This window comes from Heloderma suspectum, chromosome 17 (genome assembly GCF_057233095.1).
Source record: "Heloderma suspectum isolate Gila_16-S chromosome 17, 16-S_ref, whole genome shotgun sequence".
NCBI lineage: Eukaryota > Metazoa > Chordata > Lepidosauria > Squamata > Helodermatidae > Heloderma > Heloderma suspectum.
In genome coordinates this window covers 9,376,832-9,390,585 of record NC_139474.1, presented here as the reverse complement: position 1 = coordinate 9,390,585, position 13,754 = coordinate 9,376,832, and the positions used below count along the sequence as shown (strand labels likewise).

Genomic DNA, 13,754 nt, shown 5'->3' with positions numbered 1-13,754 from the left:
AACAAACTATGGTACTCCATGAAGATTAATTGCACCACCGTGGCGCCATGGTTCAGAAGGACTCTACCCCACAAGCAAGAGGCCTTCAACTGAAAAGTCTTGAAGGGTAACAGATTGGGCCTGGGTGTTCCCACCCACGATAGCTAAATGGGCCCTCCATGTTCACTCTAACCCCTCCCCTCTAACAACTTGACAGGAGCTGGTCTGGGTACAAGGAGGTAGCCAATGCCAGCTTCATTCTCACTGGCCCCTAAATAAGCCTTTAAAAAGAGGAATTCCTAGCTTACCTCAAGAGGGATCTTGCCTAGCAGTTGGTGAAGGATTACAGTATATTCTCATAGTTTTAAGCTTGAGGAGAAGACATTAGTTGTCCCTCCACCCCCCAAAAACCTGTTGGCAACAAAGGATACCACCTTCACTCGTAAGGGACAGTACTAAGTGGGGAGGGGGGGCTCGGGTGTGGCGGCCTCAATGAGTCACCCCAAACCTGGAAGAGGCAGGACACGTACACCGAGAATTCTCTTCCACTACATCTGATCTTTTAGGATATTACATGCAAAATGGAAGTGGGCCCACTCTGCTGACCTCAGGGCCCTGGCAAATGCCCAACCATGCCACCCACAGGAGCCAACCCTGCCAAGGAAGCTGGCAAGCATAAAGGGGATTGCAGCCCCAGGTACCTTGAAGGGGATTTCCGTTGTCATGGTGAACCCATGCGTGATGAAGGGTTCCTCATCTTGGGGGCGCCCTTTCCAGCAGTCAAGCTCAATACAGCGGCAGCCACTCAGCAATACCTGGCGGTACATCTCCACCGAAGAATTGCCTGTCAGCTGCCCAGCTGGTAGGTGAGGAGGGGAGAGAGAGACACACAAACAAAAATATTACGTGCCTGGCAAGAGCAGAGGCAGCCAAGCCAACGGTACCTCACCTCAAGGCTTTGGGAGAGGGAAAAGAATGTGAGATCAGGAAAGCCAATACATTTAGAGCAGGGTTGGGGAACCTCTGGCTTGCAGAGCATTGGGTGAGGCCCTTCCCGCTCCCTGACGGCATTCAACCACCTCAAAACTGTTCCCTACCCCTAATTAAAAGAGACACACTCAATTCCCAGCAGGGAAAGGTTTCCTTCACAGCGGTGTCTCACAAAAACCCATTTCCCCTCACATATATGGAGGGGGAAATGTTACCTCATGGCAATTGTTCTGTTCTGCCTCAGAAAAAGTGGCCAATTTTTCAGCCTCTTTCTTGGCTTTCCTTTAACAAACTGAGCACACAAATATATGACGGCTCTCGTTCTGTGATAACTGGAGGCCACAGGCTGCAACCTAAGCCGATTTGCAAAGTATTATAACATACAAGAAAACCCCAAACCGCAAATGATTTTGTGGAGGCAACTAACTGGGAAGCTCTCCCTCAAGAGAGGCCTTTACGACCCCCTCACTAGATGCCTTCCCTTCAGAAGGCCTTTGGGGAAGCTGAACCAATAACCACTGATTCCATTATTGTAGTATTTTATTATGTTCTTTTTTACATTGCCTTGAACAATTTCTACTTAATCGCTTTCAGTTCCCCTACTAGAGGAAAAAGACGAAATTAAACAAATAAATAAAATCCACGACAGTGGGATGGAAGCAATTTGTGAGTTTGGACACTATTGCCTTATGTCAACATCATTTTCATCACGAAGCAATGGAGAAATGCAAAGTGTTCATTCATCACACACCCCTATTGTCATTAATGTACTTTTGCCTATGTGACATCCGCCCATCACCACATGTACAGCAGCAATATATGGTAACACAATCAGTGGCATGAACATTTTCCCTGCCTGCCCAGACACAAGGGGGCCATGGGTCACCGAGAGTTCAGCAAGTCACCATATATGGGTTCAGACTGGCTTGACACAACATCCAGGCCTAACCTAAACTATATCCTAGTCATAGATTCATAGGTTTGGATGGAACCATGTAGTCCAGGCGTGCAGAACCCCCTGGCTTCACCCCCTTTCTTCCGACCGTCAATTGTTGGTGGTTTCCTGGATTTTATGCAGCTCTTCCCACAGTCTAAAAGGTTGCACTCCTTAAGGCTTAGATTCTAGCAATAAGAGCTTTAAGCTCAAATATGCTGGCATATACCAGCTAGGTTGCTGGAGGGAGATAGGCATTTTGGACCCAGTTATGCTTATTTTAGCTGAATTGCACTGGCTAATTGCATAATTGCAGTTAAGCCTATTTTGGCTGAATTGCACTGGTGAGGTTACCTGTGAGGTAGGTGTTATGCGAGGAGTTAATGAAGTAGCTGCTGAGTGCCTGGGTCATGTCGTCGCTTAAATCCAGCTTCTCAGGGGGCACGATGGTGTTCTCTTCTCCCCCCAGGTAGCGCCCAAAGCCCTCCATAGACATCTGGTCTGGGGAAGAACAGAGGGGAAAGAAAAATAGGTTCGGGGAGGTAGGGAACAAGGCGACGGATGCGCCGGGCTGGGGGGAGTTCCATGGCTGTTAAGGCCTCCGCACTGCAGCCTGGATGTGCATATCACCCCCCGCCCCACAATCCCATCCAAGGTCCTGGAGAGGGGGGCGCTCACCACGTTGCTGGAACTGCTGGTTGGGCTCATACTTGTCGATGAGCTGGCGCACCTGTGCCCGTGTCAGCGGAGGATACAGGATCTCGTTGAGACGGGGGTCCCTTTGCTTCTGGTTGATAAATTCCATCAGCTGGTCCAAACTGAGGTACGGTTTCCCCTTGGCTCCGCTGTTTTCATGGGAGGGACACAGGGAAGAAGGAACAATTACTCTGGCCTTGTCCAAATTAATAATGGAGAGTGTGTGTGGCAGGGGGAATTTGGCCTTACAACAAATGGCAGACCAATTCACATAAACCAGGATGTACTCAGCCTTTTTGCATGGCAACCAGGGAAGTTTAAATGCAACTCAACCCCTTTGTGGAAGGACTGAAATGTATGTTGTTTTTTACTGGAATTAAACAGGGGTGGGGGAGTGGCCATCTGGGGAACCCTGGAGAGCTGAATTAGGACGCCAGGAGCGCTGGGCTTGGCTCTCAAACCTGAGATTCCACACCCCTGGCCTAATCCATTTAAGTTGGTGCCTCTTCCTCCATTCCTTCCTAAGACTCTGACCATGCAGTCCTCATCACTTCAACATCGTCAGCCATTTTCCCAACCTCCCGCTCCTGTTTATGTAACATCTTGCCTGATGAAGATGTTTGCCCAGAACTTTGTACACTTCTTTGATTGGTCCTAATAAAGGTGTTGCCCAACTGTGGATTTTGGACTTATTCAAGGTGGAATCTTGCTTAATAAAGGATTATATGGATTTTTCCAGCGCTGTTTGTGTGAACGTCGGTATTATCTGTTGCCAAAGAGAGGAAATCCTAATATACACTGTACTCCTTTGCCACAATCCTTGCTTCACTTCTGCTTCTGATATCCTGCATTTCCCTGGCCACCATCTGCTCCACACTCCCTTTACTCACATCTCCAGTAAGATTTTGTCGATGTCTGGGCGAAGGCAGAGCTTGTTGAGGAAACGTTCAAAGATCTCCAGGGTGAACTCGTCGGGTTTGATTGACTCACTCTGGGGGTCGTGGGGAGGGGGGAAAAATCATATTGGATGACACAAGCTGGACAAGGTGTTTCAGTTTAGTGGGGAGGCGGGAGAGAAGAAGAGGAGAAAGTCAAGATGCAAAAATACAGGTTTGGGGAGGATGGCTGGCTTTCTGCAAATCTAGGTATCTATTCAAGCCAGCAATTTGTACAGGGCAAAACTTTGGTTGCTGCACAGCACAGAGAAGCACAATTTGATCCCAAGTTGCTACTGCAACACAGAAGGAAACATGAGAAGCTGCCTTATACCAGAACAGATGATGGTGTAGTGGTTAGAGTGTTGGACTGGAGAGACTCGTGTTCAAGTCCCCACTCGACCATGAAGCTCACTGGGTGACTTTGGGCCAGTCACTGACCCTTGGCCTAGACTACCTCACATGGCTGTTGTGAGGATAAAATGGAGGAGGAGGAGGAGGAGAATGTATGCCAACCCTGTCTTCCCTCGGCACTAGGATTACCCTTCTGAACCCCGAGCTTCGGTGGGGGAGCCTCATCTGAACTTGTGCGCCTGTTACGGTTGTCCTGCTCTCCCCTAATCTTTCTAGAACTGCACCGCCCTGGAGCACCACATCGCTGTTCCCATCCACCCCGGGTCCAAGCTCCAGGCCTGCTTCCCGTTGCATGCTGGCCCAACCACTGCCTTCAAGCGCACGCACACAAAACCTCTCCTCCCTCATGGGTCAAATTACGAGCATACCTACACAACAGGCTTAAGCAACTGTTGTTGTTCCCTTTCCCCGGGGGGATCCTGGGAACTGAAGTGCTTTTCACGTTCGGCTAGAACCACCTTCCCCAACCTGGTGCCCTCCAGATGTGTTGGACTACAACTCCCAGCATCCCCCAGCCAGCCAGGTGTACCACTCACTGGGTTACGTTCAGCCAGTCACTGATTCTCAGCCTAACCTACCTCAAAAGGTTGTTGTGAGGATAAAATGGAGGAGGGTCATGTATGCCGCCTTGGGCCTCTTGGAGGAGAAGGTGGGATTTAAGTAGGAGAAGGTGGAATATAAATGTAACAAACAAAAATTACTTGTTCATCTAGTTCAATACTGTCTACTCTGTGTAGTAGAGGCTCTCTACTTGAAACCCCTGAAAGGAAGTCTTCCCCAACATCTACTCCCTGATTCTTTTATCCGGAGATGCTGGGGATTGAACCTGGGACCTTCGGCAGGCAAAGGAGGGGTTCTACCACTGCACTATGGGCCCTCCCCTGTAGGCTTGATGGTACAGGGAGGTGAGGACTCCCAAGACCCAGGGATGAGCGGAGAAGTACCCTGACCTGGGTCTACAAATGCAGTGAGATAAGGTGGCAGAACCTTGAGTGGACTATACCAGTTCAGGTGGCAGGTGGGGAATGCCATTTTAGACTAAACAGCCATATAAAAAAAAAAAAAAAGTTCACTGCAAGTTAAAAACTAGCTCAAACTCCCCAGCCTTGCTCTGCTAGTTTTCTACTTGCAGGGAGCGGCAAATTTTTTTTTAATGTAAGGAAGCATTCCAGCGTGCGGCTCCCCACCTATCATCTGAAGTGGTGCAGCCTGTTCTACCAACTCAGAACTTTGACCACCTCACACGTAAACTGGGCCTCGTGCAGAATCGGGGGGCTCCACAAGTCAAAGACGCAGGCAGGATGGACGAGGAGAGCTGAAGAGGGGAGCAAGGAAAAGAAAGTGGGCATTACAGGAAGACAAGGCGGAAAACATACCCTATTAAAATTCAGGCCACAGGACTCCAGGGCTGTCTCCACTCGCTTTTTGTCAGCTGAGAACATTTTGAGGATGCTGCAGGATGAAGGAAACGGGAATCGCTCAGCCAAACTGGCAGAGTGCATCAGGGTGGGGGCTCAGCCTTTCCCAAACTGACGACCTCTGGTGGGGCTGCACTACAACACCCATCATCCCAACCAGGGTGATGGGAGTTGTAGTCCAACACCACTGGAGGGCACCATGTTGGAGAAGGCTGGCTATGGCTAGTTTGTACCCGCCGCCCATGTGGGAAAAAAGGGGAATATATAGGACGTACAAAAGGATAAGCGTTAAAGAAGTTGGGACGCGGGAGGTAGCGTGACTGCCGTTTCCAGTCAATGCAAAGAGCTGCTGCAGAGGACAAGGGAGAGAGAGAGGCTACAAGAGCTGTGCCCACACTGCTGTGGAGACTTGGAAAAGTCTCCTCTGTTGCTCCAAGAGGGCAGGACTAGAACCAACGGGCAGAGATAGCAAGGCAGCAGATGGAGGCTCACCATTAGAAAAAACTTCTGCACTGCCTAGGGCAGGTGGTGGGCTCTCCTTTGCTGAAGCTGGACGGCCATCTATCAGGGACGTTGCATGATTCCTGCACTGACCGGGGGCGGGAGGGAACCTGTGATTCTCTCTGCAGGGGAAAACAATCCCTCTTGCTCCTATCTATTCCTATGCAGCCGTCGATGCATTTTTGCAGGCTGCATAAGCAAAGAACAAAACCGGCTATTACTCACGAGATGGTACCCCAGCCTGCTGCATCAAGAAGAAAGCGGGGGTGCCTTCTGGTGAGTCGGCCTGCCAACTAGCTGTTTAAAGCTGGAGTGCCAGCCACTCAGCAGCTCTCCTCAAGGGTAAGCCCAAGCCCCCACCCCCACCCTATGCACACATATACCCCCAGCTTGCCGTTTCAAACTGGCCAGCTTGCAGGAGGGACAACATTCCTTGTAACGTCTACCAAGGAGAGCTCAGGATCTCTTTAGTCAAGAGCCGAATGTTCCTTGGCAACAGATCCCAGAAGTAAAGCCCTCTTTAGGGAGACTGTGCAGAGTGCGAGTCTGAGGAGAGAATATTAAAGAGGAGGAGAGTAACCACAAGGTGTTTGCGGGATCAGCGGGGTGTGGGAGGAGCAAGAAAATAACCTTACTTCTTGACAGGTATCCTCCCTTCCTGATTGACTTGGATTTTGAGCCGGGTGTAGCTGTGAGGGCAAAATTGAGAGTTATTACAGGACAAAATCTGGCCTCCCCACCTCCCACCCAAATGCAGAGGACAGGAGGATAGGCAGAGCTGCTTAGCTTGATTGTGAAGGCAAGGCGTTACTACCTTCTAAAAGAACTGCTATAACTGTGGTCAGATCTTGGTTTCATGTGAGCTTCCCCATTAAGCAACAGAGTCCATCAGCCCTCCTTGTTAGGAAGTGCAGATACCTTTTGGGCTTGGAAACCTCTGTGATGAACCCCTAGATTCGGAAGTAGCTCAACAGTGCCCCCTAAAGTGCCTGGGAATTTACACCCCTGCAGTGAAGCCTGAATATACACATGTCTCAAGTTCTGTCTCTGAACAAAACATCCAGAGTTAAATCTCTTTTTCACAACACCGCAACTAGTTGGATCTGGCTAACTTTTGACATGTAAGTTCACAGTCATTAACATGGTAGATGTAGCTGAATACTTTTCCAATTGGCTGACTGTAGCACTGACATCAGAAACAGAACTTATCTCACCATTAAAAAACTGGCTCATCTCTGCTAAGTGGGTTGGTCAGAGCAATGAAAGGAAGCTGCTGAGCAAACCATTCAGACCAACCACCAGCAAGTATCCAAAGCCACGGGTCTATCTATTTAAGACAGCAAAGTCACTCACGCTTTTTGCAGAAAGGTGTTCCGTGAGGCATTCTGAGCCAGGATGTTTGTAGCCAGTTTGAACAGTTCCTCAGTCCACAACTGGAAGGAGAATGAGTCAAAGAAAGAACAAGGTGACACCAGACACTGACTTCTACCCGTCCCCACCCTACCCATGCCATTGGGCATAATGCACCATCTCTTTGCATTATGGTCTTTAACACTGCAGGCAAGTAACACCCGCCAACCTAGTTCAGCACAAAACTGGAAACAGAGGAATGCGGAAGCGTTTGGGGCTTTTTAGTTTAGAGAAATTTTAAAAAGAACACAAAGGGAGACATATGAGACCTCTACTGACTCCCACACAGTAAATAATAATAACAGAAATATTCTATTTTTATTTAGTACATAAAATCGGTTTTAAAAACCAGGATGACTTTAAAAAAATAAATACAAGCGTCGACAAGCTAACGAGAATAGCAGCCCCAAAGCGAAACAAAAACGGACATCTATGCCAGTGACAAAGCTGTAAATTAAAGCCAATTATAGCCTCGGAGTGATTAAGTTACAGTACTGCAAGCACACCAGGGAAATAAGGCCAACTCTCAAACTCGGTGAAGGGCACTAACGGAGATTAGGTTGTTTTTTGTTTCCCAGGGTGCAACCACGATCCGATCCATCAGGATCCCAGCACGCTGAAAGAAACAGACCCCTAAGTAGGAAAGTCTTAACGGTGAGCTTTATAGGGTCATGAGGACATGATTTGTGGGGAATCATCAGGAGCTCACTTAAATGAAGTGCCACATAGCTGGGAACCTAGGAATCTGTCTTATCCCAACTGAGATTCATGGGTCCATCTAGCCCAGTATTATCGACACTGACTGGCAGCGGCTCTCCAGGTTTCGGGCAGTTTTTCCAGCCCTAACAAGAGATCCTGGGGATCGAACCTGAGACCTCCAGCATGCAAAGCAGGTGCTCTACCGCTGAGCTACAGCCCCTGCTTCTAGTCCTGGGCAAATTAATCGTGGAGCTGTTCTCCAAGGTTCATTTATCGTGGCACAGTCTTGCAGAGGCTTCTACCAGTCTGCCCCATGGCAGAAAGGCCAGAGCTGTGCTCTGTAACAAAGGTGAGCAGAAGGCAGATCAGGATCTACCAGTAAATTACCAGGTGATTTCCCTTAAATCTGCAAAAATGTCTGTCTCCCAGTTGACTAACGATAGCAACAACTAAGAAGCACCCTGCCCCACCCTGGCAATTAGGCTGCAGAAAAGGGAGGCTTGGGGGAAATCCAGGAGTGAATTTGGTACTGACCAGAATTCCTGGGCTGAGCAAATGCTCAGAGGCACCCTGGTCCTTAATTCTTAGCATATGTCTACCTGCCTGCACCAGCGCACGAGCCTGAAGCGTGCCTGCTCTTGTTCTATAAGATACTTAGCTTGACGAATAGTCCAGCCCCAACAGAACAAGGACATTCCTTTGCTCTCTAACGGGAAGCCCTGGAGGAGCTTCTGCTTCTTCCAGGCACAATTTCAAACTAGGCATGAATTTGGGAGCACGAGGTGGAGGGGAGGAAGAGGCAGCCATATCTGGGGTGAGTTTATACATGCAGCAAAACCAGGTGGTAAAGCTTTGGCTGTACTGTTCTATAGAGGGTGGGGAGGTGCAGAGTTCAACAGGTCTTCTGGGAAACTAACTCTCAGCATGTCGAAAGCCAGTATGTCAGAGCGAAGGGCTCAGCCTGGTCTCCTCCTTGACACAGGAGCATTCAAACATGCCATCCTGCACCGAAAGCCTGAAGTGGTAGGCTCCAATTCTGCTACAGAAGTCAATTATCCCTTGGCATCTTTGGGCTGAGCAGTACCTGACAAGAAATGCGTTTTTGCCTCTTAACTTGCAAGCTTTTAAAAATGCAAATTGCACAAGCTGCATGTATGTGTATGGGGGGCGAGGGTGATCAACAGGATCAGAGCTGGCATGGAGGAAGAAGTGTTTACCCTTTCCTTACCTGCTGCAGTCCAAAGGAAAAATCCCTCTTCTGAAGCAAGTATTTGCACCAGGAGGAACCCTCCCATAGCTTAAAATCCCCCTGCCCCCATGCCTGCTCTGATTCCATTAATCAGCCACCCTCCCCCATCCACACAGCTGATGCAATCTGCAATTTTTAAAACACACACAACAACCCTGAACTTTAAATGCAAAGACTCATTTAACGTCAGGTCTCCTTTGGGCCTTAGACTGCATGCTCCTTGCAGGCAGAGACCTGCCTGCTTACGCCTGGATACAGAGACAGCCCCAGGTAAACATTGCCACTACCATCTCTCTACATTCACTATTTCCCAACTGCCCCACTGTCCCAACCGCCCCTTCTACTCTGTGGCTAGCACCCTTGCTAAAAACATCCTCGCCTGCTTGAAAAAAGAAGAAGAAATCGGTCCAGTCATGTTCCCCTGCCCTACCTTTGCTGTGTCATCCTGGACAACCGTCATGAAGTTGAGGAAGCTCACGTTGACCAGGTCAGGCCCGTGCACCACTGTCAACAGCTTATCCTCGGGACGTTGCTCTGGCCCCCCAAAACCAAGGATCTCCCTGATCTTGGGGTCCTGCGGAAGAAGTGAAAGGGAAACACGCAGGCAGAGGTAGGTCAGCTGCACCAACACCATTCCTCAGGGCCAAAATAGAAGCAAGATTAATTGTGTGCACGTGGTTAACATGCATCAGTTTGGTTAACTAGATAGCATCCATGGGGGAAGCTTGAACAGCCTTAGGAACGGGGGGGGGGGATTTTAGCTCTCCCCCACCCTGCTGCGGTCCACACCCAAAAAAGTCACCTCACTGAACTGCTACTTGCATTTCAAGGACAGCTTCCTATCTGAAATGCAAAGAGCAGCTCCAGAGAGGTGACTCCTCCTCTGCACATGTCCTGAGGCTGCTCAGGTTTTCCCCATGGCTGCTATTTCCATAAGAAATCCCAAGGCATAGTCTGAAGGCACATGAGGCAGCCACCTTGCTGAAGCTAAGCAGGTTTGGGTCCGGTCAGCGCTTGGAGGGGAGACCCCATGGGAACCACATGTAGCCACCTTGAGTTCCAGGATGGAAGAAAGGTGAGATAGAAATAAATAAATAAATAAATAAATAAATAAATAAGAAAAACCATACGTGTTTCCACTGATGCAACTGACATCAGGTCTAGTTTGGACCCAAGAGATGAGACCCCATGAGGATGAAAGGAAATAAGGGCTGGGATCTCTGCTTGCTCACAACCCTACCCCCACCACCCCGCTTGCCTCCTACCATGCTAGCAAGTTGTGTTGCCTTAGCAAAGGGGTGTAGAACCTCAGACCTGGGGGCCAGATCTGGCCCTCCAGGCTTCCCCAGAGGGCCACACCCGTTCCCCCAACCACGGATTGTTTGGTGGTTTCCTGGCTTTTGTGCAGTTTTTCCCCCATTCAAAAACAGCTGAAATCTTAGTTACTGGCAGAAAAAATTTTAAGCTACAATATGCTGGTAATTTTGGCCCCACCTCCTTTTGCCTATGGCCCCGCCCACAACTGGAATGTGGCCCCCGAGAGCTTCTCCGAAATGGAATCTGGCCTTGCCTTAGCGTATGATCCCATTTTTTGTTGTTGTTTTCAGTGCCAAGCAATTCTAGCCATGGTAAATGCATCTCCTGTGTTTCCTGCAAGGAGACGCACTTTTGTTTCCACGCCAGCCTCCAACATGGCCTCTCAACATCGGAATAAACCAAATCTGGGTGTGCTCTCTCGCCCCATCCCCACTATCTCTACCTGTGGTGACATCAGGAGCAGACCTCAGGCTCAGCTACATCTTCCCCAGCTCCCCTTGCTGCATACAGAACCAAGCATCCTAAATACACACATGAAATCCTTTGAATGCCTTTGAATGCAGGATCTCCCCATCACCAGGGAGAAGCACACACAGAAACTGCAGGAGTAGTTCCTTGGGATGGGATTCAGCTTCTGAAGAATCTCAGGGATTCATTTTCAAAAGTTGCTAGACCTTAGGATTGCAAGGAACTGCTTGCATGTGCGCGGGCATAGAACAGAGAAAGTTGCCTGGATTCCTGCATAAAGACCTTCCTAAGCAATTGTATACAGCTGCAAAGTCATGTATCATGTGAAATTGGAAGTCTCCACAGCTACCACCTAAAGAGCAGTGGGTTGATAAAATCTGGGAGACTATGACTATGTATAAACTTACTTAGCAAGTGCAGCAGGCAAGGAATCCTAATTTTAGGAAAGATACTATGGCACCATGGTTCCCATTTATTTTACTATGCTGAAGCTCTTCAAACTTTCGATCAAGTTCCAACCAAGTACAGTCGCCTTTATTTTTTCTGACTAATACACACAAAACAACATGCACATGCACCATATGTTGAATAAATTGTATTTTTACTCTTTCATTAAAATAAATTGTATTTTTACTCTTTCATTCTTTGCTCTCCTACTTAGGCAGTTTTACTGCAGATGTTCCATAAGTATATTGGTTGTAGACCAAAAATCATAATCAGTGAATTCTTTTGCCTCTTTAGTGATCTTGTTTTCTTCTTCTTCAGGCCTTTATTTTGTTAACTTTATTTTGAAATGAATGAAAATGTCATGAAAAAAGAAAGAAAACTGCATTATGCAGAGTCAGATCACCGATCCGCCTACTCAGGATCATTTACATCAGGGGGTCCCCAATGGTGCCACAAACAGGTCCCCAACATGAGAGACAGTGTGGTGTAGTGGCTAGAGCGTTGGACTGGGAGCCGGGAGATCCGGGCTCAAGTCCCCCCTCGGCCGTGGAAGCTCACTGGGTGACTTTGGGCCAGTCGCAGACTCTCAGCCCAGCCCACCTCACAGGGTTGTTGTTGTGAGGATAAAACGGAGAGGAGGGGGATCATGTAAGCCGCCTCGGGTTCCTTGCAGGAGGGAAAAAGGCGGGGTATAAATGCAATAAATAAATAAATAATGGTGCCTGTGGGCGCCCAAAATACGTATTTTTTATGTTTTCCCCATTTTTTTGATATGCATACATGGATTTGTATGAAATGCATACAGCTTTCTAGCAACTACACATGGGCTGCAAACAAAAGTGGCTCAAACATCCAAATAAGTATCCATTCGAAGGGGGCATCTACATGCCACCCTTTCAAATACTGAAAATGTTGTAAGGTCCTCAATCCATTGCATTATAGGAGGTGGGTGTTTATCCTTCCAATCTTGTAATATCAGGCTTTTAGCTGTCAAAAAGGTGCAGATAATCCATTTATGCTGACTATGTGTTAATCTCCATGAAGCAGGTAAATAATGTAAAAGAGCGTGTACATCAGTGAATATTAAAGACTGTTCCGGTACAAAACATATCTGTGTAACAACTTCCATGCAAAAAGAAGCAACTACTGGACACTGCCAAAACATATGTTTAAAAGAAGCATCAGCTGTATTGCATCACCAGCAATTAGCTGAATTAGACGATAGGGAGACAAGAGGAGGCTGGGGGATGTTGACCTGGTGTTGAATGGGGTACGGCTACCCTTGAAAGACCAGGTCCGCAGCCTGGGGGTCATTTTGGACTCCCAGCTGTCCATGGAGGCTCAGGTGTCAGCTGTGAGCCGGACAGCGCTGTATCAACTCCATCTGATACGGCGGCTGCGCCCCTTCCTTCCCGACCATCTGCTCCCATCGGTAGTACATGCCCTGGTCTCCTCTCGTTTAGACTACTGTAATGTGCTCTACGTGGGGTTACCCTTGAAGACGGTTCGGAAGCTGCAGCTGGTACAGAACGCGGCGGCTCGCCTGATTAAAGGCAGCCACCGGCAAGATCACATCACTCCAGTGCTGAAGGAGTTGCACTGGTTACCAGTTGTTTTCCGGGCCAAATTCAAGGTGTTGGTTTTGACCTTTAAATCCCTATATGGTTCCGGCCCAGCCTATCTTAAGGAACGCCTCCAGCAGCACCAGACAGGCTGCTTAACAAGATCAGCCTCGGATGGCCTTCTCTCTGTCCCATCAGCCAGGACAACTAGACTGGTGGGGACGAGGGAGAGGGCCTTTTCTGTGGTGGCCCCCACTCTGTGGAACTCCCTCCCTTGGGAAATCCGCCATGCCCCCTCTTTAAGGAGCTTCCGTCGTGCATTAAAAACGTGGTTGTTCAGGCAGGCATTTGGGGTGGGTTACGGTATTTTAGAAAATGTTTTTATTGTAGAATTTTATTGTTTTAAACTGTTTTATTGTACGCTGTACATCGCCCAGAGTGGCTGGGTGACCAGCCAGATGGGCGATTAATAAATTTAATAATAAATAAATAAATAAAATCCCTTATTAAAGAGAAGTTGCAGTGTCCAATAGACATGAAAGAAATATTTTTGCTGAATAAGACTAAGATCCATAGACTCAAAAGGTAGAGGCGAAAGTGGCAATCCATTGAGTAGCATTTTGCAGTGGTGCCCACAGCAGTAATGCAAATTCCCAAATGTGCCCATGGATCCAAAAAGGTTGGAGACCCCTAGACTACAGACTGGAAGCAGCTGTCCAGGCTTTCAGGCAGGAC

The 13,754-nt window shown here is 48.3% G+C and overlaps 1 protein-coding gene across 5 annotated transcripts in view; it reads right to left on the bottom strand.

Moving 5' to 3' along the window:
* PLCB3 (phospholipase C beta 3) overlaps positions 1-13,754 on the bottom strand; it is an 83,124-nt gene that overhangs the window by 50,938 nt on the left and 18,432 nt on the right. For all 5 annotated transcript variants that reach the window (XM_084823479.1, XM_084823477.1, XM_084823476.1 and 2 more), the window contains exons 4-11: positions 9,656-9,799; positions 7,221-7,300; positions 6,503-6,556; positions 5,325-5,400; positions 3,490-3,590; positions 2,582-2,748; positions 2,258-2,404; positions 681-838 (exon numbers count right to left, since the gene is read on the bottom strand). In XM_084823479.1, coding sequence (XP_084679605.1) covers positions 681-838; positions 2,258-2,404; positions 2,582-2,748; positions 3,490-3,590; positions 5,325-5,400; positions 6,503-6,556; positions 7,221-7,300; positions 9,656-9,799 — 927 coding nt within the window. The remainder of the gene's footprint in view (positions 1-680; positions 839-2,257; positions 2,405-2,581; positions 2,749-3,489; positions 3,591-5,324; positions 5,401-6,502; positions 6,557-7,220; positions 7,301-9,655; positions 9,800-13,754) is intronic.